We start from the raw sequence: 27,968 nt of genomic DNA, 5'->3' as shown, positions 1-27,968 counted from the left end.
TGTGACAGTACTGAGAACTGCAGTAGGAGTGACGGATGCATTCAATGTGGAGGTGGGGTACATCAGGGATTGGCTCTGAGCCCTTATTTGCAATGGTGATGGACAAGTTGACAGACGAGATTAGACAGGAGTCCCCGTGGACTATGTTTGCTGTTGACAATATCTGTAGCAAGAGCAAGGAGAAAGTCGAGGAGACCCTGGAGAGGTGGAGATATGCTCTAGAGAGGAGAGGAATGAAGGTCAGTAGGAACAATACAGAATATATGTGTGTGAATGAGAGAGAGGATAGCAGAATGGTGAGGATGAAGGGGATGAAGGGAGTAGAGTTGGTGAAGATGGATGAGTTTAAATACTTGGGATCAACAATTCAGAGTAATGGGGATTGTGGAAGAGAGGAGACAGAATACAGGCAGGGTGGAATGGGTGGAGAAGAGTGTCAGGAATGATTTGTGACAAGACGGGTATCAAAAAGAGTAAAAGGGAAGGTCTACAAGACAGTAGTGAGGCCAGCTGTGTTATATGGGTTGAAGACAGTGGCACTGACCAGAAAACAGGAGATGGATCTGGAGGTGGCAGAGTTAAAGATGTTAAGATTTGCATTAGGTGTGATGAGGTTGAACAAGATTAGAAAGGAGTACATTAGAGGGTCAGCTCAAGTTGGACGGTTATGAGACAAAGTCAGAGAGGCGAGATTGCATTGGTTTGGACACGTGCAGAGATAAGAGATTCTGAGTATATTGGGAAAAGGATGTTAATGATAGAGCTGCCAGGCAAGAGGAAAAACTTTTATTTTACGAGTGATGTAGGAGAGACTTACTTTTTACCTTAATATAAGCGTCATTTTTAAAAAAAAAATATATATATATATAACTTTCATCCTTTTAGTCTTGGGCTTGTTTTAGTATAATTTTGTAATCAATATTTTAACACTTTCTTTAATATTTCTATCAGTTACTAGCACCATCTTTTGGTGAAATCTTGAACTATTCTTCATATGAAAATTTCATTTCTGAATTAACATGGATTAATTGATCAATTAGTGAAACTGATATGTGTATTGTCATCGGAAGTGAGTAAGTGTGCAAAATTTCAAGTCATTTGGACAATGTGAAGTGGGTTAAATATCGATTACAAGATTTGTACCAGAGACAACAAACGGGTGAAGTTAATATAAGCGTGTTAATAACAATGAATGGCTCCTTTGCAGAGGTCATTATTTGTGCCAAAGTTTGTTAACTACAGATGAACACCACAACACGCACCAGTACCTGACTGGACAAAAAAAATTCTGTAACACAGCTCTATTAATGTCATTTCTCAGACAAGATAAACATGCCGTATATACGCACGTAAAATTTGGGTCTTGAAACCCGAAAAACTGATCATAAAATCCTGTCTCATATGCCTGTTTTTTTTTTTTTTTTCAATCTCGCATCAGTTTCTCAGACGCATTGAATTTTGTTGCAGCAGCGCAGCTACCAATTTCTTTCACTACTTCAATGACGTTAAATTTAAAACCAGCTTCATGGATAGGTTTAGTGAAATCTGTTAAGACACAAATGATAGCCCATGACAGGACCCTAAAAAAAAAATTAATTTGTGCACCATTGTAAATTAATGAGAATCATGAGTTCACCATGGAGAACAATGCAAAAAATAAAAAATAAAAATAAAAAAACACCCACAATACACAAGTTGCTGACTAGTCAAAGTGAACTTTATTGTAATCTCAACCATATACAGATAGACGAAATTGCGAAGTTCAGTGTCCACAGAAGTAAAATATACTCAGTATCGTGACATTATGACACAAGTATGACAACAACAGATGTGTGCAAATATAGATATATATATATATATATATATATATATATATATATATATATATATATATATATATATATATAAATAGTTCATTGTTATATTCAAATTTTAAAATATGCAAGATAGGCAACAATCATAAACAGTCAATTTAAATATGTAGTCGGTGTGTGCATGTGCAAGATTAAAGCAAGTTATACCATATACAGATAAACATCAGTTAATTTGAAAACAAATGTAGGTACATTCTGCTCATTCTGTGCTGTTGATCACTGATCCTAATTCAGAAACAAAAAAGCAGCTCCAGCTTTCTATAAAACAAACAGAAGCAAATTTGTGATTAACCTTTACAGCATAGCCCTTCTTGAAGGGATATTCCTTGTTGAAATGAAAGCCTTCCAATAAGGAATTAAAGATGTGACCATGCAATTTTCAACTAATGACAACTTTTCATGAGATGAGGAAGTGATCATCCCAAAACAAACAATCATTCAAAGAAGAAGAAAAAAAAACCATATAGATTGAGGGCTGTGTAAAAAATGATGCTACTGTCTGGTTTAGTCATGAATTTAGAAAAAAAGATTCAAAGCATAATAAAGGTGTAAGGACGTTCAGCTGTTGAACTGGTGCACTGAATTAAACTAGAGTTAATCAAAAGACAGTTTTAGTTCATTTTCTTTCAGTGATCTAGCGTGTCAACATTAATTAGCCGACAGCATATTGTGAAATGCACACTTGAATGCTGCGAGGGTCATTTTTGAAAATAAATATGTGAACCAAGATAAGCTATGCAGAGCAACTAGAAAATCTAGCTTCAAAGAAAGGTTTCTAAATGAGGGGCAACAGAGGGAAAGGCAGTGGAATGAGCTGAGATGAAATAGTGTGGGTGAGGATAAAGGATCACTGTGTTTTGTTAAATAATAAATGAGAAGTGTTGGGGTGCTTGTTTACAAAAATCAATGAAACTTTTGAAAACACTCAAAAGTAAATGTGGAAAATTGCAACAAAATATTTTCCTTTTTGACATATATGGAAAAGGTAATGTAACTGGGGAAAAAATGAAAATTTGACTTTGCAATTAATTTATTAAACAAAAAAAATTAACAGATATATAATTTCATCTGTGGAAAAAGTAAGTAGACCCTTGAAACTAATAGCAGATATTAGCCCCCTTTACCATAAACAAGTCAGTGTTTCCTATAATCGTCTTCCAGTCTCTGACATTAACTGGGAGAATGTTTTCCAGTGCTCAAATCACACTTCTTTCAGCTGTGTAATTTTTGGGAGGTGTATAGCTTGCACAGCTTGTTTCAAATTCACCCCTCAACAATTCAATGGGATTCACATGTTGGCTTTGACTTGGCCATCCAGAACCCACGATATCTTTCTTTTCAATCACTCCTTTGTGGATTTAGTAGTTTGTTTAGGGTCACTTTCATGTTACAAAGTCACTTTCTTTGGAGCTTTAATCTAAGAAATTATTTCACATAATCTACAAGCACTTTCTGGTACAATGAAGAATTCCTAGTGGATTCCATGAGAGCTATCTGCCCTGGTCCTGATGCAGAAAACAGTCCCAAACCATAACATTTACACCACCATGCTTTTCAATTAGTATCAGGTTCTTCTGATCAAAGGCTGTCTTTGGTTTTCACTAAAAGATGTTTGCCTTGTCTGTCAAGGGCACGTTACAGAAGTTCTCATCTTTGCCCAAGTGTTCAAGGACAAACTTCAGTCTTGCCTTAATGTTCCTCCTGGCACACATATCTATCATATGTGAATTTCCCCTTGGGATTAATAAAGTATCTATCTAGATCTACAGTAGTTTGTGCTGCCTCCTTCTAATGGTAATCTCAGACTTTAATATCAATAGTGGAAAGAGCTAGCTATAGTTCTTGTGATGAAATTCTGGGCTTCTTAGAGACTTCTTTTAGCATTCTGGTCTCAGGCTGATATTGCTGGGGCAGCCTGACTTGTACAAATTGGAAATTATTTGAAATCTTTATTTGTAGACCTTCCAGACAATGGAATGGTTGATTTCCAGTTGAGAGCTTTTTTTTTTTTTTAAAAAAAAACCTCTCAGACTCATATGCATCTAGAACCATCTGTCTGAAGGCCTCAGAGTGCTCTTTTGATTTAGGCATGGTGATGACACTCACTTCAACACAAACTAAACTAAATGTCTGGGGGTTACATAAGACAGGTTCCACCAAAATCCTCTCAAATGATGCTCTAATCATTTGACCTGGTGCTCAGGATTATAATTTTATTTATCTGAAGCAGTGATAAATCAAAAAGAGTGCTTCCATTTCCCACATGCAAATCTGTGTGTAGTCAAATTATACTGTTGACTACACAATGTAAATGTGGCATGATGTTTGTTCTGCTATATCACAATTATCTAGAGAAACTGTTTAAATGAAGGCCAAACATTGATATGTCCACATATATTTAAAAAAAAAAACATTTCATGGGGTGTACTTTTTCACTTGACTGTATATAAATACTTTTGTATAAAATATGTACAATGATGTTTAGGAAAACAAACATTAAACTTTTGGTGGGCACTTTTACGTATGTCTGTGATTCAAAATCGATCAATTCAAAACAATTTAGTGTATTCAGAAACTATTCAGACCCCTTCATTTTTGCACATTTCTTTTGTGTTGTAGATTTGATTCTAAATTTGAATGGAGTCCACCTGCGGTATATTGAATTGACTGAAACAAGCCATGAAGTTCAAGGAACTCTCTTGCCGACCTTTGCCATAAAAGTGTGGTGAGGAATAAGTCATGGCAAGAGTAAAAAGCCATTTCTAAAGTTTTGAGTGTTCCCTCGCCTCAACTATTGTGAAACAAAAGATGTCTGGAAAAGCCAGGACTCTTCCTAAAGTTAGCAGTCTAGCCAAAGCAAGTAAATGGGCAAGGAGGTCACCAAGACCCTATTGGTTACTCAGAGCTTCAGAAGTCCTTAGCTGGGATGAGAGAACCATTTAGATGGAATTCTATCAGCAACAGCACTACATCAATCAGGCCTTTATAGCAAAATGGATAGATGAAAGCTACTCTTTAGTAAAAAGGAACATGAGCATGAAGAAAAAGATTGTATGGTCCGATGAAACAACTACTCAACTCTTTGGACAAAACTCCAAGTACTACAACTAGTGAAAACCAGGCAATGCCTACAGTGAAGCATGGTGGAGGCAATATGCCATGAAGGTGCATCAGAAAGGCAGGGACAGGAAATCAGCTCAGGATTGAGTATAGACTGAATGAGTAAAACCTGCATTAGAATGGACCTAAACTCAGACTGGGGACTTGAACAATATAGCCAAAACAATGCTAGAGTGGCTTTAGCACATGTTCGATTGTTGTTGAGTGGCCCAACCAAAGCCCAGACTTAAATCCTACAGAACATCTGTGCAGAGACCTAAAGATGGCAGTATATAGAGGATTCCTACCAATATAATGAAGCTGGAGAGACCTGCTAGGATGAAGCAGATAAACTGCCTGAATCTAATTGCACAAAGCTTGTACAGACTTACCCAAAGAGGACTTGAAGCTGTAACAGGTGCTTTAGTGGGTGCTACAAGGAACTGAGTTAAGAATCTGATTATTCACATGAATGGAAGATTTCAGTTTTTGAATTTTAAAAATATTTTTTTTAAAATATTGAAGTTTACAATGTCACTAATTCTCCAACTTCCCGTGTAGGTAGAAGGCTGAAATTTGGCAGGATTATTCTTTACAGCTTACTTACAAAAGTTAAGCAGGTTTCATTTCGAAATTCTACGCGTAATGGTCATAATGGTCAACAACGTCAGCTGCCATATTGAACTTTCCAACATCACTAAGGTATTTTGCTAGTCTATCTATATATCAGCGGGATATAAATTCTGCCCCAGACCAGACAGTGAAAGTGCTACTTTGAACACAAAAATGCTGACATTTTATTAGAAGTAATCTATCGTGTTCATAAAAATTAGGGTTTTGTGGACCCCGTTTTGTGCAGAAACTTACACCTAAGAGTAAACAAATTGTGGTCTTCAGCAAAAATGGTCAGTCAACTCCAGGAGTTCATCCCCCAACACGATACAAGATGTTAAAGTTACTCCTTTTCACAAAATTTTGAAAAAATGTGGATCATTAATATAGGCTTAGGAAGTGTCATATTATATTTTGTCGGTCAAGATGATCAAAAATATGACAATGTTTTTGATATTTGATTTTTTAAAACAAAAGCATGTGGGGTATCGTTTTAGAAGATGATTTTTATTTCATATCCATTATGAAACTAGTCCTTTATAGGCCTCTATCAAAGGAAAAAAATGATAAATTCCTATTACAATTGAAAATATTTAGATTTTATATGTTACGGGGTAACTACATTTAAAGTGAAGGACACATTTTAATATTTGATGAATCTATTCTTATTTATTATGCAGTTCTATTTCATGAAGTAAACCATTACGTTTCTTATGAACACCCCGAATAAGGGCAGTTTTACATTAAAAAGTGACAATTTTAACAGGAAGAAACAAATGGGAAATCTGTTTTAATCTCCTGAATTCCCTTAATATGATCTAGTAAATAGTGCTGGGTGGTATGATCCAAATTCTATATCATGGTATTTTTCAAAATTATACCGGTTTCACAGTATTCAATGGTATTTTTTTCCCCCCCATGCACGTGTGGATGTTAACCACATTTTCCACTGCAATTACTGCAGAAGACTGGCTAAGAATAACCTATTCCACCGTTATGAGCATTGCACATTGTACAAAAAAACAACAATGTGCAAACAAGTATTAATGCAGGTTTGCATGGCCTCAAAGTGATAGTTTTCAAGGGGGTGGCACTAATGAAAAGAAGGAAGCATTGCATGACAGTTGCAGTCAAAATATAGAACCTTTTTATTGAACAAATTTTGCAAACAACTTAAGATAAAATTTTGACAACATATTTTCAACCATCCAAAGAGACATTTACACTTATTAAAATATCCAGAGGTGCTTGTCAAAAGTTGTATTGCACTGAACATGTCTTAGCAAAGGAATAAATAGTAAATATTTTTTGTAAACCAACTACACTTTCTGTTAATGTTAAACAATAAATAATAACAATAAATAAACACAACAAGTACCATTTGGTGAGACATCTTTACCAACTGAACCATCATTAAGGCAAATTGCATTAATATGGACCTTGCTTCAAGCTAAGCTACCTGTATATACATAAATAATAAAACTGGAACTTGCATTTATAATGCTATTTGTGGTATAGCCCTACGAAAGCGTATTACAGCCACAGTGAAGAAAAAAATAAAAACTATGTCAAGAACAAAGATCGACATGTTGACTTTATTCTCACCGTTTATTTTCTCATTAAAGTAAAATGACGTAAACTAAACTTCACCCTAAAAATTAATGTTTAATTTACTAGATTTTCTCAAACCCCGTTATAAGTTAATGTAGCAAATGAAATGCCTTGTGTTGTGTTCCCCCAACCCAGTTGTTAATTGCTATGCGCGTCTTAAACTGACTTCCTCCACACTAAGAGGAGGTGCAGGCAGGGATCGCCGCACAGAATACATTCACTTCATGATATCCCTTCTCTCTGAAAATTTTGAATGCTAAGATAAATACTTGATATCATTTTCATGATGAAATGCATTAAAGCAGGTATTAAACATGCACAGTAGTGAGGCGGTAGTGCTGCTCCCTCGCAGTAAGGGGTCCTCAGGTGTACATTCAGCGTAAACTTTATGGCAGGTGTGATGAAGCTTCAAAAAACTGGATATATAAATGGGTATCGCACAGGTTTAACTTAAATATTGTGTAAATGTTGGGTTCATGATCTGGTGGTTGGAGACAAGAACACGGAAATCAATGGATATTCTTCCGAGTGGGCTCTCTTTATTGATGCATGCTGTCACTAACTAACGTACCAAACCCCCATATCCTATCCTTTTCCTTTCTCTACATAACCAATCACCACACGATAAACGTCTTTGTGAAATTAAAATTAAGTTATAGACTTAGACCATGGAGTGTTCAGAACTTTAAAAAAAATCTTCGTTATACGTGTTTAAATATGCCATCAATTCAGGACTGCGCCCATCCCAGCAAGCATTGTGTGCGAGGCATGAGCAAATGATGAACGAGGCACTGGCTCATCACAGGGTGAATACGAACACACACATACACACTAGCAGGGTTAATATACCATAACAAAACTCCACATCCTAAATGTCTGAAAGGAAACTGAAGCACGCTGAGTAAACCCACCAGAAAAACATGCAAATTCAAAGCAGGGAAAACCCAGGACCCCTTTGCTGCAAGACAGCAGTGCAACCTCCACCCTACCGTGCCCTCACATGATTAATACATGCTTTAATGTATTTCATCGTGAAAATTATATCAAATACGTATCTTAGCATTCTAAATGTTCAGGGTGCAGGAATATCATGAAATTTATGTATTCTGTGTGCTGCCTGCGTCTCCTCTTAGTGCAAGTGGACGTCAGTTTAATCAATCAACATTTATTTATATAGCACATATTCATACAAAAAAAATGTAGCTCAAAGTGCTTTACAAAATGAATAGAAAAATAGAAGACACAATAAAAAATAAACATAAGTCAACATTAATTAACATAGAATAAGAGTAAGGTCCGATGGCCAGGGAAGACAGAAAAAACAAAAAAAAAAACTCCAAAGGCTGGAGAAAAAAAATAAAATCTGTAGGGGTTCCAGACCAATAGACCGCCCAGTCCCCTCTGGGCAATCTACCTAACATTAGTCGAACAGTTCTCTTTGTATTTAGGGTTTTCATGGAAGGACCTGATGATGTTTAAGAAGCATGTAGTGATTAGCATGGCTTGAGGAACACTTAACACAAAGCATTTAATGTGCCACATAACTTATCACAGGGTTTGAGAAAATCTAGTAAATTAAATATTCATTTTAAGATGAAGTTTACGATGTTCTACTTTAATGACAAATTACGAGAATAAAGTCAGCATGTCAACTTTAATCTTGACATAAACGGCGAGAATAAAGTAGAAATTTTGAGATAATGTCAACATCTCGTCACACTATTACGCAGTACCCAGGTACATTACACAGTATTGAAAAAAATAACACAAGTACAACTTGGCTTGCAGTATTATCCAGTAGTCTAGAAACAGTATTCACACATTTGAACATAATGGTCCACATCCGACCTTTTAAAACCAAAGTATCTCCAGACAACAGATGTGACTCCTTTTTCCAGCAAAAGTTCTTCTGTGTCATCATGTTCAACTTTATCGTCTGCTACAGCTTCAGTTTCGGAATGTTCTCTGTCCATTTTCACTGCGCAATACCTCCACTACCGCATGTACTCCGTTGCATGCCTGTTTAGTGGTGTAGCAATGAAAAAGGTCCCCCTTAAATTTAAACTGGTGTTGCGGTATAAGAAAAATCCATATCATAACAAAAATAAACGTTTTTCGGTATGAACCGGTATAACACCCAGGACTAATAGTAACACATTCCATTTCAAATGCCACCAGTATCCTCCTAGTGTTTGTCTCACCCTGAAAATTAAAAGTGCGGTGCTGAACATTTAAAACAGTAGCGATTTATGCTAAAGCTTCTTCCCCGAACTGCCAGCTTTGTATATAAATGAAAGTAAGCAGCAGCAAAGAACTCTTTAGACACCTAACTTAAAAAAAAAAAATGCTCTTTACTAGGATGTGATTTACAGTAACTCATACACTGAATACAGTATAATAGATGACAAATTAATATCTATTGGGTGGAGATAAAAGACAACCGAGTTGTGCAATCATGAAAACAACAGTTTAAATGTCTACATTCCAATTTCAAAAGATCAAAATGGCTATAACTGGGCTGCAGTCGTTAGTGGTGTAACCTTACTTACAGCATCTGAGATTTGAATTCTCCACTTGGTCACAGACGGTGGAAAGTCTATCCAATTAGCCAGTAGTCACATGACCTTTCTTCCCACAAGTATGGGTTAGGTTAACTAATGATTCCAAATTGACCACGTACAAGTCTGAATCTTGCGATGACGGTTCTGTTAAGGGGTGTTTCTCGCCTTGTACTTAGTGCTATCAGGAAAGAGATGCTACAGGTCCCTGTCATCCTGAATTAGAATATTAGACTTGATAACAGAACAGTAATTTTTTAAAATATTTGCATACTAAATTTTAAATCACATTCACAGAGCCCATAGGGAAGAAAACTTACCCAGCCAATGATAAGAAATTGCACTGCATAGTGAACTGGCTTTATTCTGTACGTGCCAGCGTGGCACTTTGTGATTCCTCTACTGCCTCGCAGAGGTTGCATTTAAATGTCATGCTTGTTCACTGCCTCTGTGGAATACGCACCTCCTCCCGGGCCCCTCACTTAACTCTCATATCCCAAAAATGTGTGTATTAGGATACAATTCTAAATTATAAACTGGGACTGTGTGACCATCTAATCCGTGACCAAATAGAGTGCACATTCAGGGAATATTTCTGTCTTTAACCTGATGCTGCAGGGATAGGCTCCTGCACCCCATGACCTTGAATTGGGAAGAAACTCAAAAAGCAAAATAGGAATTTTTTTTGAATGTAGATGCATCTCGTTTGCACAAGCTTAGAAAGAGTAGGCTATGGATATTCAACAAAAGTTTCAATGTTAACATTTCAGAACCACCAATGCCAATCCTATATTGATTTTACAATATTCTTAACTGTAAATTAATATTCAGCCCCAGAACGTGTTGGAAAATATCCTCAAAATAGATAAACTTAAACATATATGTTTTACATATATCGCATAAAACTAAATTAAAAATACATATTGCACATTAATTATGAATTGTATGCAACATGGGATATATCTATCGCTATACTTATTTTAAAACCTGGACATCAGTCTAGGAAGAAATAATTAGTGGCTTTAGTTGTGTACCATTACCTGTACCAGTAAGAATCATTACATGTCACCCAGCAGCTGTATTTTCTTGGCACTACTGTGAGCCAACATTGCCAACTTAGCGACGTTGGCACTGCACCACAATTCCTTACAGAGCCACACATTCTATGGTCAGTAGGGGCAGCTGGAATCTCTATGTGCTGGGGTGATGTTGTAAATGGTAGAAGACCTCCCGTTTTCAGGGTTCATGGGGATTTGTTTTTGGCTAGACATCAAAATTCAAATGGAGCTTTCACATTTGTTAAAAATAATTGCACTTTGTATTAGAAACGGACCACAGCTAAGTTCACTGCACATTCAGCTGCAATGAAAGCATGTTCTTCAAGCCCAATAAATAATTTAATCAGACAACCAAATTAGCCTCTAATTTAAAGATTGACTGATTATAATGGGTGTCTTCTCTGAGTTGCACTGACTAATGCAATTTAAAAATAAATTTTCAAAAATGTTAAGACCACAATAAACACGACCTTAATTGTGATCAGTGACCAGCTGTCCTTCAGGGCCCATGTTGCTACGGTCTCTTGGTCTTACAGAATAACTTTATAAAATATTCTCAAGATCAGATCATATATGATGGAGTATGCAGCACAATTCCTGGTCCACGCCATATTCGTGTCAGGTCTATACTACAGCAACTCTCTGCTGGTTAGAGTACCAGCTTGAGTCACCAAGCCACTGCAGATGATTCAAAATCCAAGGGTCTGTCTGGCGTTAAACCAGCTGAGGTCAGGTGTGTACCTCTGCTGCCAGGAGCCGAAAATCAAGTAGGAAGGGACACACTTGACAGGTCGGACGATCTTTTCAAAATAAAAGTTTTTCACACATGAAGCTGTCAAAATTAAAGTTTGCCATGAATATTCTGAAGTTTTCACAGCATATCCTTTCTATTACAAAAAAAACAAACAAAAAAAAAAAATCTTGGAAGGAGATGAGACGTGATTTTTTCAGAGAGACACTTTCACGTCCTACGAGATGAGACTTTTTGCCAAGAGATTTAACCACGCCCGGGGCCAGAAATAAAAGACAAAGAGTAGATGACAAAGTAGAACGTCAAAGAATTCAAAAACATTGGTGCGGTACACATGCAGAGCAGATTAAAGATAATAGAAGTACAAAAATTCAAAAGTTTCAAAAAAAAAAAAGGATAGTAAAGATTGCATTAGTGCAAACGGAAATTATTTCTTTGTGAAATAATGGAATAGCGAAAATATTGTTTGAAGATTTAAACTTTAAGTCAGAGACTTGTAGATTGTCTAATTTGTGTTGCCATCAGAGAGAAGTAGTGTTTCTTCCCAATGAAGAGGCGTACCACAAGAATTAAAAGATTTGTTGTTTGGTGAAAGTGAAATCCCACGAGAGAAAATTTCAAGCCCTGCGAGACAAGAGTTTATGCAAAGAGATTTAGAAAAGTCCTGCCCACATAACCACACACACAGTTCAATCATTTCTTATTTGTGTGAATGCTGAATGTCAGAAACATTTCTTGTAGAGAGAAAGAAACAATATTCACTCATGGGCAGTTATACGTTGCGTTATCACGATGCAATTCCAAACACAGAATCAAAATTCAATGCGATATTGATGAAAATGTGAAAGCGAAAACAGATTGAATATATAGACATAGGTGATTTGACAGAAGTATATAGAAATTGTTTGGCTTTAAAATTTTAAATCGGAGACTTGTAGATCGTCTAATTTCTGTTGCCATCAGGGAAAAGTAGTGTTTCTTCCCAATGAAGACGCCTATCCACAAGAATTAAAAGTTTTGCTGTTTGGTGAAAGTGAGATCCACAGAGACGTCAAGTTGCCGGCACATAGTGCAGGCGTGGTGAGTGAAGCCCCCTAGTGTTACATATAATAAGGAAAATATACAATTTAAATATATAGTTTAAACAGAGGTGGCAGGATACACTGCAAGAGTTCCCAAAATACAAACCTAGACTAAGAACAGCGAGCCTAAGATCCACAACAAGATCTTTAATGCCACCCCCTTCCAGACTGAATTTTACAAAGGCCAGCTCAGATAGTTCCAATTAAACTGGACAATAAATTAAGTCTTGCAGACAGGATGGAAAGGTGCAAGTTATGGCAAACCTTATCTTATGAAAGCAGATTTACATAAATTCCTTCTCTCTGGTTTGGAAACTGCATTTCCTCTGACCACAAGGTCCTACAACAGATAGTGCACACAGCAGAAAAGATCATTGGGACCTCTTTACCCTCCATTGGAAACATTTTTATCAAGAGTTCTACTTGCAAAGCCTATGATGTCGGGAAGGATCGCTCCTATCCTTTCCACAGCATCTTTGTCTTACTTCCAATCAAACCACTTCTGCAACAGCTTCTACCCCATGTCTGTCTGGAATCTAAACTCTTTGCTGTCCACCTTCCCTCAAATTTGCTTCTAGGAGTTAATCCAAATAATATACCACACCACAACATCTGTTACTACTGTGTCTTATTGTGAGTTGTCATTATTCTATTATCTAAGTTTTTTTTATCTATACTTTAATTTTGTATAGTGTGATATAGCTTTACTATGTATAGTAAACTTTCTTAATTGTCCTGGTTTTGTGTTAGACTATGTTTTCTATTTAATTGTGTATATGTTGCACTCCACATTTCGTTCCCCTTTATGCTGCAATACTGTGTATGGATGACATGACAAAGTCACTCGTACTCGACATTAGTCTCTTAACTGCAGCGATACCCTTCTCGCCGACTTTCAGCACGTACTCAATACTTGCTGACAGAGTAGTAACTGTGGGTCAGCACTACATCTATGGAGACACTTGGGAGGTCCGACGCTACTTCTCGACCACTCTGATCTTAAAATGAAATGCGTCTGGTGATGCCACCCCTGTGTGTCATGAAATCTCACTCCAGACTCTTTTTCAGTTGTAGCTGCTGAATGGTATAACGAGCTGCCCACCACTGCTCAAAAAGATGACGCCCTCGCCATGTTTAAGAAGCGTTTAACGACTCTGGTTTGGTGAATTTCTAACACAACTGCTAGGCTTTGCAACATACCTGGGGTAACTAGTTTGTATTTTGCTCTTAGCTCTTCACTTGTGACGATTCATTTCGTACCCGTTGTCCTATAACGCTTACTCTCAAACAATCACCCGGACTAATTTACTTGATTCTGATGACCTCTTTTGTAAGCGGTTTTGGATAAAAAAACGTCTGCTAAGCAAACCAATGCAAATATAATTAAATATGTAGGTTGAAACATTTTACTATAAACTGACAAAATGTAACTTAGAAACAAAAATTCATTCATTCTTTCATTTTCCGAGCCTGATCACGATACTGGCATTGTTTATCTGTACCACATTAAGGCTTTAGCGGCCCAAGTTACTCTCACGCCGATAAAGTTACTTCGGATTTCCAAACAAGGGGAGGAATGGCGATACCAAAAACGAGCTACCTCCTTAAATACTAAAAGTAGAGTCTGGAAAGGAACGTAAAATCATTATAGGTACATTGTTGGAGATTTTTTTAACGAATGAGGGCTTTGTCGTAGCACGCCACTTTTCTCTATGGTACCCGGCGTATTCCTTTACGACCTTGCCCTTTTTCTCTGGACTCGTTGTACAACTAGCTCAACTACTAAACGACGCCTGCTTTTAGCGCAATGCCTGCCTAACCTGCAGAAAGCCCAAAAGCTACAAAACCTCAAAAAGCAGACACCGTACTTAACATTCTTTACGACAAATCATCATCTACGTTTTATATAAGGGCTCTAGTAGTGTATGTGAGCAACTAACAAACACTAAAATCCGAAACGTTTTAAAACAGCCAACGTCCCGCTCAGTATTTTATTGTAAAACCGTCCCTTCTCTGGAAAATATATACTGTAAACCAAAACAGAATGACGCTGTCGTTACCTGAATCCGGTGTGACTTCAGGAGGTGCATACTGAGGGCTGGGGTGTTCGGGAGGATTTTGCCACATCCCTCCACAGTACAAAGAATATTTGTCCGGACCTCTTTGGTCAGTTCCGTAATTGAAGGCTTGATAACCTCTCTCCCTTGGCTAACAACGCCAAGTGAACAGACATGGCTGGTGTCACTGCGGCAGAGTGAAACTCCTCCGCCTGCTGCAGGGGCAGCCATGTTTCTGTTGTCAAGCGAGTCAACCCAGCAAACAGCAACGACGCAGCGCGCTCACTTCCGACAAAATCCCGAGCGCGCGAGAATCTGCGCGTGCGTGCGCGCGCGAGAATCTGCGCGTGCGTGCGCGCGCGCCTACCTAAACCCCCATCTTCTTTTACCTTTCTGCAAGAACTCTTCTGAATCTTTCAAAATGAGTTTCATAACATCCGTCAACCACTTATCTATTTCAGAACCGTTCAAAGAAGATAGCTTTGTGAGCACCTTTTAAACTCGTGCAAATCTGGCCAGAATGTTGGGATAAGAGTGTAAAACAGCAGCCTAACATCCCCATCATTCAAAATATGGGATGTGGGTGGTGTTATCTGCATTTGAGGGGTGGGGAGTTCAATATATATTAGGCAGTTGTTGGTTTATTCGTTTGCTGGTTATTCGTGATTCGATTAATTTCGTTCAGTTCACCAAAATGATTTAAATCACTGATTCGGTCACTTCAAAAACAATTTATTATACTGTATAGTATATATTATATTCTAATTTAAAATCTAAAATAGTAGATAGAATAACAGTGTAACAAGTTTTATCACAAAACAGTATAAAAAATGTGAAAAGCAAACAACAAAATAATTAATTTACATATAATCTAATCTCTATATACAGTATAAAATCCTAAATCTAAAAGTGCAACGATTTTATGTCACGTTTTTTGTCATGCTTTAAATCGGCGTATGTTAAAACCTACATATATATGTTTGGTATCATTATTTTCAGAATTTATCGAACTCTGATGTGATGATTTTAGATTTGCAGATTCTTATTCCGTTTTTTAAATTATAAACTAAAAAATATCTAGAACTCACGTCCTGCGAGACGAGACTTTGTGCCAAGAGATTTAACCACGCCAGAAATAAAAGACAAAGAGTAGGACAGCTGCTGTATAGGCTTTTAAATGTTCGAAGCGCAGCAGCAAAATAAAAAAAAAAAGCTATATTTGTTTCCCATTGTATCACCCTTTCAGAGGTCGTTTTGGAGGAGCGACCACGTCTCCTTATGGTGCTTTTTAGCCCCCCTCTTCACAATGTGAGCGGCTGGCTGGGGGAGGGGGGATTGTCTTGAGGTTGGCCGAAGCGAGAAGGAGGGAACCTCCTACTAAGAATAATAACTATAATAATTCTCTTTATTGCATTCTGACAATAAAAAAATAGAATACAAATGGCAACAATTGTGCAATTAGAACCTTCGATAAGTGCATACATCACAATAAAACTTTCTGATGCAATCTCCCATAAATGATCATCAGTGAACTGAACCAAGATTCAATGTACTGCAAGTATTTTGTCTGCAGTTCGTTCCTCTTTCAGTGAACTAGTTCAATGTACTGTCCAGTGAATCTCTAGTCAGCAGTTCATGAACGAACTTACAATAGTTCTCCAGATCAGCTGGTTCATTCAGGCAGTCAGTGTATCAACAACAACAACAACATTTATTTATATAGCACATTTTCATACAAACAGTAGCTCAAAGTGCTTTACATATTAAAGAATAGAAAAATGAAAGACATAATTATAAAAAATAAATCAACATTAACATCGAATAAGAGTAAGGTTCAATGGCCAGGGGACAGAAAAACAAAAACTCCAGGCGGCTGGAGAAAAATAAAATCTGTAGGGATTCCAGACCATGATACCGCCCAGTCCCCTCTGGGCATTCTACCTAACATAAATGAAACAGTCCTCTTTGGATTTAGGGTTCTCACGGAAGAGCTTGATGATGATGATGGTCACGTAGACTTCTTCCTTTTAATCCGTCCATCATTGTTGGAGCATCATGAAGCTTTGAGTAGGTGGAGGTGGCGCAGGCCACCACCACAAAGAAACCGGAAAAAGAAACAGAAAAGAGAGTAGGGGTCAGTACCGATTTTAGAGCCACCATGAATAGTTGTTATGATGAATTGAACATACAGAGTATCAGGATTAAGTTAAATTACGATTAAAATGAAGTTATAAAAAGGCCATGTTAAAGTAATGTGTTTTCAGCAGTGTTTTAAAGTGCTCTACTGTATCAGCCTGGCGAATTCCTATTGGCAGGCTATTCCAGATTTTAGGTGCATAACAGCAGAAGGCCGCCTCACCACTTCTTTTAAGTTTTGTTCTTGGAATTCTAAGGAGACACTCATTTGAGGATCTGAGGTTACGATTTGGAATATAAGGTGTCAGACATTCCGATATATAAGATGGGGCGAGATTATTTAAGGCTTTATAAACCATCAGCAGAATTTTAAAGTCAATTCTGAATGACACAGGTAACCAGTGTAGTGACGCTAAGACTGGTGTGATGTGTTCTGATTTTCTTTTCCTAGTTAGGATTCTAGCAGCTGCATTCTGCACTAGTTGCAAACGATTTATATCTTTTTTGGGTAGTCCTGAGAGGAGTGCGTTACAGTAATCTAGTCGACTGAAAACAAACGCGTGAACTAATTTCTCAGCATCTTTCAGTGATAAAAGAGGTCTAACTTTACTTATGTTTCTTAAGTGAAAAAATGCTGTCCTAATGATCTGATTAATATGTGATTTAAAATTCAGATTACAGTCAACAATCACCCCTAAGCTTTTTACCTCCGTCTTGACTTTTAATCCTAATGTATCCAGTTTATTTCTAATAGCCTCATTGTATCCATTATTGCTGATCACTAAAATTTCAGTTTTCTCTTTATTTAACTTGAGAAAATTACTATTCATCCAATGTATGTACTGTGTATGTACTGCGATGGTCACAGTTACTCAGTCAGAGTGAACCGATCAATGGGAGGTGCTTTGTGTCATCTACCAAGTCAGTCATTGACAAGTTGTCGTTATGACCACTTTGCTGAAACAGTTTACTGATAGGTTATTTCCCAAAGACAGCAGCCATTTAAGTGAAGTTAAGATGATAGTTCCAGACTGTCATGAAATGCCATATAAAATGTGGCAAGCACTGTGCATGCTTCAAAAAGATTTTTTCTTTAATGTCATTGTACCAGTACGTTCATTCAGAGACCAAGACAAGTACAAAAGAACTAGTTTGCTCATTCATTGCACATAGCTACTTATGTTTTCTGATAAGGTGAAAGAAGTACTTTGTAAGTTGATAATAAAAAGTTAAGCTTTTCTATCATTCAAGCCTTGTGTGTCTCTCCCTGCTGTAAACATGGACAAGGAAAATCAGGAACAGGGTTTTACTCCAGAGCATAACTCACTGGCACTGGAGCTGCACACCACTTGACACAGTGAAGGAGAAGCTCCCCTGCGTCATTCTGCCCATGGTCCAGAGACAGGTAGGAAAGGTAACAAGAATCACAGTCTACTATTTGGAACCTGAAAACATTTATTAAAAAGTATTTCAAAATCTCATGGGGTGCAAGTGATGGAGGAATGGAATATGCCAATTTCTAATGAGTGGCCCTAAAAATGATCATTGGCATTTTCAGAGCTGCGTCAACCATCAGGTCTTCACTGGCGCCACAAGCTCCTAGCTTCTCGTCATTCTGGTCACCCAGGGTAAGAGGCAACCCATATGCCACACTATGAATATCTTACAGCTTCATGACGCGACCCATGACCAGTGGCCATGGATCGAGACTGATGGGATTTAACATCAATAGCGATGTCTTGCCGCTCTCTTCTTGCGGATGGGTCTGCTGATGTTTGAAATGACAGTCTATCTCGAAAGTGCATGATCCCCAGCAAGTATCTCAAACTGTCCCTGTGGAATGGCACAGGACATGACAGAACACTTCTTCTAGTCATTCCAGCATTTCTTTAGTCCATGCCAAGGTAGAGATTCTTCAGAAAGTTCCCTATACAAAAACTATCTGGAGAAACCAAGATTCATCCATGTAGATAACATCACCAGTTCAGTGAAAGACATAACTGAGTAGCACAACCTTAATGCTGGCTGATCAGCAGCATTCCAGAAGTTTAGAGTGTGAAATCCTGCCCTCCCAAGTGATGTCCAGGATCTTCTGGAGGCAGTGTATGAAGAACACTTCTAGGATGCAGATTTGCTTGCAGTAGGGCACCCAGGACTCAGATCAATATAGCAGAGTTGATAAACACACTGAGTGAAAGACCAAGACCATGTTTTTTATGCAAAGATTTTGGATAGAGAAGACATGCTTGAAAAGGCGGTTGAATGCAGAGGGGGTTTGTCGGAAGCAGTAAGCAATCTCCTCAGTAACAGAGGCATCACTAGAGATTCCAAGGTAAGGGAATGACTGAGTGTTCCCCAGTGTATTTCTGTCAGTATCAATGTTCATTGAAGGATCTACTCTATGTACCTGAAGGTAAATTGAAGGGTCAGCATTTTGAAGGTGCTAATTTCCTGGCCCATTCAAGAACAGTCTGAGTGTAAGGACTCAATGGTCCTCTGAAGGCTTTCTGGGTCAAGAACTATGTTGGCAACTTTGTCAGCATGCTGGAGCTTACAGATGATTATCAAGGAGGCTTTTGAGTGGGTTGACAATCTTCAGAGGTTGAAAATATTGTCATCCAATCAGTACCAGATCTGCACTCCATCAGTGGTGTCCAACACTTTTCACATAGCAAAGTAAATACAATTACAGTAGACCCCCTGCAAAGTTGCGCTTCAGAGTTCGTGGCCTCAGTCGTTCGCAGATTTTTCCTTAGAACCTAACTAATAATTGTTAGCGGAAACCGCAAATATCCTCCGCAATTTTTTATGGCTTTTTTGTGGCAATACTGTACTGTAGATAAGGTGACCATCCGTCCCCGTTTTCGGACAACTGTCCCCACTCAGAAACATGTCCCCATTTTGTCCCCGGTTTAAGATTTTGTTTCAGCTGGTTCACTTTTTTGAATGTATCTCATCACCAGGATAATTTGAACTCAGCGCGCATGCGCAGTGTTTTGACGGAGGTTATGCTTTACTGCATCCTGCAACTTTGGCGAGAAATCACGTGATAAGCTTTCGCCTTATATGTAGTCTACGCTCCTCTAGATACCCCATGTCCCCGGATTGGCCCAAAAAATTCTGGTCACCTTACTGTAGAGAGAACAGAAAGCGACAGTAGAGGAAAATGTGGCTTGGGATGGTGAAAGTAGCCAATCCGAAAGTGTTATTCATTTCTCCTTGCTGCTGACTGGCTGCTGCCCTGTGACACATCTCCGGCTGAGTGTTCTCGTGTTTTCCATTTTGTTCTTCTTAAAGCCCTAAGATGCCACCAAACACCCTGCAACTTCTAAGGTTTCTGGCAATGAACCTAAGCGCCAGAGGAAGTTAAAGAAACTCCAGGAGAAGGTTGAACTACTGGATTTGCTCTGGGAACTAAAAAGTTATGCCGCAGTAGCGCTCCATTATGGCATCAACGAAAGCGCCGTACGCTACATAAAGAAGAACAAGGCAGCGATTAGGAGTACCATATCAATAAGGGTCTGTGATAGTGCAAAAAAGGTAATGACTGTAAGAAATAAGAATATAGTCAGGATGGAATCTGCCTTGGCATTGTGGATCACCGAGTGCAGGAAGAAGAACAACAAAGCATGGAAATCGTATAAGCAGCTCGCTACAGGAGAACCGTAACCAGGACCATCAGCTGCACCGGAGCCTGAAGATTTTCAAGCCAGTAAGGGATGGTTTGATTGGTTTCAGAAACGTTTCAATATTAAAAGTATTTCTCTACATGGAGAGGCAGCATCTGCCGACAAAGAAGCCGTGGAGAAGTAGCCCGAGACCTTTAGGCACATCATAGAGGAGTAGGGATACAAGCCCAAACTAGTTTTCAACATGGATGAGACTGGCTTGTTCTGGGAGAAGATGCCATCCAGAACTTAGATCATGAAGGACAAAGCCAGAGCTCCAGGGTTTAAGGCACAGGACACAGTGACGCTTATTATGTGTGGCAATGCTGCTGGTTACATGATGAAACCAGGCCTCATCTACAAATCAGTGAACCTAGGGCCCTCAAAAAAAAAAAAAAAAAACCTGCTGCCTACCCACTGGATGCACAACCACAATGCCTGGATTACCAAAATCTTAACTTCAAACTGGTTTCACCAGTGCTTCATCCCTCAAGGCAAAGAATACCTCCATGACTTAGTTATGGACTTCAAAGTGTTGCTCATTATGGATTCTGCCACCCTTTAGATTTGTATTACGAGGGAGTTCAGACCGAGTTCCTCCCTGCCAACAACACCTCCCTCACCCAACCTATAGACCATGGTTCTTTATACCCAGAATTCTCTCCAACACGTTGTGGATGCAGTGGACACGGACATGAATTTTTGCATTAAAGGGTTACTGGCAAAACTTAATGATAGCAACATGCCTGTCAGTCAGCCAAGCTGCTCTTAAGGAGATGAAAAAGGAAACCCTCAAGGCATGCTGGAAGAAGCTGTGGCCAGAGTGTGTCCATGACCACAAGGGCTCATCACCTGAAGAAATTCAGCATGAGGCTGTCAACAAGGCAGTGAGACTGGCAAAGATACTTGGTGGGGAAGATTTTAACAACATCACCCAAGATGAGGTCAACAACCTCATTGATGCCCACTCTGAACCCCCGACGGACGGGGATTTGTTGGAGTTAACGAAGTCTGCCAGTGAAGAGGAGGAGGAAGCGACAGATCCAGAGCAAGAGGAGGAGGAGCAGGGCCTCACATTGTAATGTATATCCCAGATTATTAGGACAGTGAAAGAGTTGCAAGGGAAGATTGAAGCACGGGATTCCTATATGGTTCGGGCTCTCAAAGTTAATAATGGCATCGATGCTTCCATTCAGGCATATAAAACCGTCCTTGCCACCATGAAGAAACAACCTATCAAGAAAAGCCAGCACGAAATCCTACCAGAAGAAGACCTATCAGAAGATATGACTCCTCCTGAAGAAAAAGTGCCACCCAAGGAGCTGTAAATCCTCTGCTTTGCTGTGCAGCCGTTATCTTTATTACATACCTTCATTGTACTATGCAGCTAATTCATCATCATCATCTTCAATCAATATCATTAATTATTGGTGAGAACCCATACATTTTACTTTATTTTTTTCTTAAATTAAATTATTACGTATTTACCCTACTTATAACAAAGAAAATACCCTTGCATGAATTACAGTACATATAGGGTTAACATCAATATTTTACATTCTAGCACTGCAGGAGACATAACAACAACAACATTTATTTATATATCACATTTTCATACAAAAAGTAGCTCAGAGTGCTTAGCAGTACAGTATTATACAGTATATGGGTTTACCTTTACATTTTTTTTTAGGTAATGTATTAAGGTGAGTTTGAAATGAAATGCAAGTGTTTTGGGAGCATATTTAGGGTTTAAACTATAAAAATAGGCATTTTTTTTTATCACATCCAAAATTTGCGGTTTTTCACAATTCAAAGGTGCTCTAGGAACGTAACCCCCGTGAATTTCAGGGGTCGTCTGTATACATTTTTTTATTTGTAATGTATAAAATATTGTTTATCATAAAACACAAATATATAAAATAGTATAGTAAAGTAGAATTGCACTTCCACCCACTAATATATAAAATACATCCTTATAACATTAATCCCAAAATGAACATAATTTAGATTGGATGGGCGAGTTTAGAAATCAGGAAAAGACAGATGAATCGGAGACTGTGGTTAACCCTAGTGACTGCAGTAAAAAAGAAACAGTTTCTAATGCATGGGTACTAGTTCTTGTATTTATTGACTGGTGAGATTTCCTTGATGGTAATAACTGAAACTCAGGGATAGGTGTACCAAGAAATTTAAAATATTCCACCATGTTGCCAAAAACAATTTAGAACAAGGGATTTAAAAAGTGAGTAGTGTCTACTAAAATCCACACTCATTTCTACTGTATTCAGGAAATTCAAGTCAAGAATACTGAGGATTCACCAATTGGCCAGCCAATCTACCTCCCTCTAATATGACACCTAATCCCTGTCTGTGATCAGGCCAGTAAGGATGGTGTATTCAGCAAACTCCAGCAGTTAAACAGATGGACCACTGGTGGTGCAGTCAATTGTGTAAACACAGAAGAGAACACAGCCCTGACTGCTATTTGCCCATCTTCACTGTCTGTCGTCTGTTCCTTAGAAAGTCAGAGATCCAGAGATATGTGGCACTGTCCACATTCATATTGAGAAGTTTGCTGTGGAAAAGCTCTTGTACAATTGTATTAAATATTGAAATTCATAAATATGTTCCTGGTATGAGTAGCCAGACAGTCTAAACACTACAAAATGTATTGAAGAACCATGTTCACTGCATCCTCAACTGACCTGTTGGGATAGTAAGCAAACTGTAGTGGGTCAATTCAAGAACTTGTGAAAGATTTGGGATGCTAATGTCACTTGTTGTCCACACGTCTTGTGTCAAACATACATACTTAAGTTTTCCTAACATGCTAAATCCAATACAGAGTCATGGGAGGTTGGTGTCTATTTTAGTAGCATTGAGCAAATAATGGAAAGCACTGATGAAATGGCTTCCTAACCAGGAAGTCTGGAGACCAGAATACTAAAAGGACAACCAATAAAGACCAAATGGAATAAAATGCATCGGTGCTTAGATTTCAGGAACACCCTGGCTCTTAGTGGATCACACACTCACAAGAATGCCCCATCCAGGCTTTTTTTGTTAGATTTCACTCTGCACACTGCAATTCAATCCTTCTCAATGACAATGGGAGAGTGCTCCTTACATACCTATGTTCCCCCAGTATTCTGGATAGCAGCATTCCTGTGGCCATGCTTTGTAGTCTTAACAGGCAGCCAGACAGTGCAAGGAGATATGAGGGAGACTCGGTAGTCATCTTGTAGCTTGGTGCAAACCTGGAAGAGCTTCGGAGCTGGGTTTGTCACTGTAGGTACTCGGAGGTTTAACTTTGAAATGAGCCTCTCCTCCTCGGCCTGGTGAACCACAGTCAGAAGTAGAGTAGAACAAAGCTCACCAGGCCAAGAAGAGTATTGTGATTGTGGAAGGTATATATATCCATCCATCCTCTTCTGCTTATCCAAGGTCGGTTCGTGGGGGCAGCAGCTTGAGCAGGGATGCCCAGACTTCCCTCTCCCCGGCCACCACTTCTAGCTCTTCCGGGGGAATCCCGAGGAGTTACCAGGCCAGCTGGGAGACATAGTACCTCCAGTGTGTTCTGGATCTTTCCCGGGGCCTCCTCCCGGTTGGACGTGCCTGGAACACCTCACCAGGTAGGAGTCCAGGAGGCATCCTGATCAGATGCCCGAGCCACCTCATCTGACTACTCTCGATGCGGAGGAGCAGCGGCTCTACTCTGAGCCCCAGACCCCCCAAACCCCCCCCTTGACTGAGCTTCTCACCCTATTTTTAAGGGAGAGCCCAGACACTCTGTGGAGGAAACTCATTTCAGTGGCTTGTATTCGCGATCTCGTTCTTTCGGTCACTACCCATAGCTCAGGACCATAGGTGAGGGTAAGAACATAGATCGACTGGTAAATTGAGAGCTTTGCCTTACAGCTCAGCTCCTTTTTCACAGCAACAGACCGATGCAGAGCCCGCATCACTGCGGATGCCGCACTGATCCGCCTGTCGATCTCCTGCTCCATTCTTCCCTCACTCGTGAACAAGACCCCGAGATACTTGAACTCCTCCACTTGAGGCAGGATTTCGCTCCCAACCCTGAGAGGGCACTCCAACCTTTTCCGGCTGTGGACCATGGTCTCGGATTTGAAGGTGCTGATTCCCATCTCAGCCGCTTCACAATCAGCTGCAAACCAATCTCAGAGACAGCTGAAGATCACGGCCTGATGAAGCAAACAGGACAACATCATCTGCAAAAAGCAGTGACCCAATCTTGAGTCTACCAAACCGGACACCCTCAACACCCTGGCTGTGCCTAGAAATTCTGTCCATAAAAGTTATGAACAGAATCGGTGACAAAGAGCAGCCCTGGTGGAGTCCAACTCTCAAAGGAAACGGGTTAGACTTACTGCTGGCAATGCGGGCCAAGCTCTGACACCGGTTGTACAAGGACCGAACAGCCCTTATCAGGGGGTCCGGTACACCATACTCCCGGAGCACCCCCCACAGGATTCCCCGAGGGACACGGTCGAATGCCTTTTCCAACTCCACAAAACACATATAGACTGGTTGGGCAAACTCCCATGCACCCTCTAGGACCCTGCTAAGGGTGTAGAGCTGGTCCACTGTTCCGCAACCAGGACGAAAACCACACTGTTCCTCCTGAATCCGAGGTTTGACTATCTGACGGACCAGCCTCTCCAGAACCCCCGAAAAGACTTTTCCAGGGAGGCTGAGAATTGTGATGCCTCTGTAGTTGAAGCACACCCTCCGGTCCCCCTTCTTAAAGAGGGGGACCACCACCACCCCGGTCTGCCAGTCCAGAGGCACTGTCCCCGATGTCCATGCGATGCTGCAGAGACGTGTCAACCAAGACAGTCCTACAACATCCAGAGCCCTGAGGAACTCTGGGCGTATCTCATCCACCCCCCGGGGCCCTGCCACCAAGGAGTTTTTTTGACCACCTCGGTGACCTCAGTCCCAGAGATGGGGAGCCCACCTCCGAGTCCCAAGGCTCTCCTTCCTCATTGGAAGGCATGTTAATGGGATTGAGGAGGTCTTCGAAGTACTCCCCCGACTGACCCACAATGTCCTGAGTCAAGCTCAGTAGCGCACCATCCCCACCATATACAGTGTTGACACTGCACTGCTTCCCCCTCCTGAGACGCCAGACGTCGGACCAGAATCTCCTCGAAGCTGTCAGTTGACAGCTCCGCCTTCTCTTCACCCGAGTGTCCAGAACATGTGGCCGCAAGTCCGGTGACACGACCACAAAGTCAATCATCGAACTGAGGCCTAGGGTGTCCTGGTGCCAAGTGCACATATGAACACCCCTATGCTTGAACGCCTTTCCAGGTTTCACTGTCGTCCACATGAGCATTTAAGTCTCCCAGCAGTACGAGGGAGTCCCCAGAAGGTATGCCCTATATCATCCCCTCCAGGGACTCCAAAAAGGGAGGGTACTCCAAACTGCCGTTCAGCGCATACGCACAAACAGTTAGGACCCGTCCCCCCATCTGAAGGCGGAGGGAGGCCACCCTCTCGTCCACCGGGGTAAACCCCAATGAGCAGGCTCCAAGTTGGGGGGTAATAAGTATGCCCACACCCGCTCTGCGCCTCTCACAGAGGACAACTCCAGAGTGGTCGAGAGTCCAGCCCCTCTCAAGGAGATTGGTTTCAGAGTCCAAGCTGTGTGTCGAGGTGGGTGGGTGTGTCCCCCTTCCCATGGGCTCACCACCTGTATCAATCAATCAATCAACATTTATTTATATAGCACATATTCATACAAAAAATGTAGTTCAAAGTGCTTTACAAAATGAATAGAAAAATAGAAGACACAATAAATATATACATATATATATACACAATATATATATACACACAAACACACACACACACACACACACACACACACACACACACATATATATATATAGATATATATACATATATATATATACATATACATATATATATATATACATATACATACACATATATATATATATATATATATATATATATATATACACATACATACATATACATACATATATATATACATACATATATATATACATATACATATATATATACATACATATATATATACATACATATATATATATACATACATATACATACATATATATATATATATATATATATATATATATATATATATATATATATATATATATATATATATATATATATATATATATATATATATGCCTGTTAAACATCTTAGATTCACGAGTGGGTAGTGAACACTTCGATGAATGAAACCTGTTATCTTTACAACGGTTGACAAACACGGAATGTATCTTGAACACAACACATCCTCCAAATACAAACCTGATTGAAAGAAATAATGATAATCAAATCCTTGATGACAGCAATGCTCATAACAGTGACAAAACAATTACATTGACAATCATGTTAAGTTATTTTCAAAATGTCTCCTTTTCTTTGTCATTACTTCTTTAACACACTACTTCTCCGCAGAGAAGTGCGGGTATTTTGCTAGTCTATCAATATTGGTAAAATGATGATCAAATACCCATATATGCAAACATGTTGAAGAATGCAAACCTTTTTAAGGGATGTGCTTACTTTTTTCCTCTCTTTTTTTAAAGACTGTGAAACATTCAAGGGTCACCATGATGCAAGCCAAGCCTCTGTTAGTTTACTGGATATGAGGAGTCTGATGCATGGTTCTCTCAAGGCAGAAATTATGCAGGCAACTGAAACAAGTAGAAGATAATACTATATACTAAAGAGACTAAACTTTCCCTACTTGGTTTCAACACAAAGCAATACTGGTACCATTATGTTTGAAATGTCAGACAGAAAAGTTGTTCTGCTATGGCAACACTGCTAGACAGACCCTGGCAGTGGAGCAGTATCTCAGAATAAGCAGGAGAAAATGACAGACCATAATATTGTTCCAAATCAGTCATGCATGCCAGCCTGGAAGACTGACTACTATGGAAAGTGCTAGTCATTTGGCCTAAACCCACTACAGTCTTCAAAACCAAGGACCATGTGTACCCAAGTGTCTCCTTAGGACTTGTCATGATTTGGCAGCAAACCCAAAAGCAACCAAAACTGTTTCACTGGTCTAATACAACAGTGGTTCTCAAATTCAGTTCTCATGACTCCTTACGGCTGCAGGTTTTTGTACCAACCAGCTTCTTGGCTAAACTAGACTCCAACCTTAACTTAGTAAGCTGTTATTCCCAGTTTCTGTTTTATGGATCCACCAAGAAGAAACATTGCTTATAATATTTTTTTACTGAATGAAGCAGGAATTTTTTGTGTTAGAGGGACAAGAATTTGTTCTTTTTATATATTTATTTGTTAGACAGTTATTTACTATTAAGTGGGTAAGACTGAAGTAGCTGCTCCTTTCTGAGTCATGTTTGTCAGTGGCTGCTCTTCTCACCATTAAATGTCTGAATTCAGAGATAATTAAGAA

The 27,968-nt window shown here is 39.4% G+C and overlaps 1 protein-coding gene across 1 annotated transcript in view; it reads right to left on the bottom strand.

Annotated features, from left to right (window-relative positions):
* atmin (ATM interactor) overlaps positions 1–14,977 on the bottom strand; it is a 44,688-nt gene extending 29,711 nt beyond the window's left edge. The window contains exon 1 of the mRNA XM_039763375.1: positions 14,706–14,977. Coding sequence (XP_039619309.1) covers positions 14,706–14,933 — 228 coding nt within the window. The 5' untranslated portion in view covers positions 14,934–14,977. The remainder of the gene's footprint in view (positions 1–14,705) is intronic.
* Positions 14,978–27,968: the final 12,991 nt, after the last annotated feature.

This window comes from Polypterus senegalus, chromosome 9, assembly GCF_016835505.1.
Source record: "Polypterus senegalus isolate Bchr_013 chromosome 9, ASM1683550v1, whole genome shotgun sequence".
NCBI lineage: Eukaryota > Metazoa > Chordata > Cladistia > Polypteriformes > Polypteridae > Polypterus > Polypterus senegalus.
The sequence above is the reverse complement of the archived record's forward strand: the minus strand, read 5'-3'. Positions and strand labels throughout refer to the sequence as shown.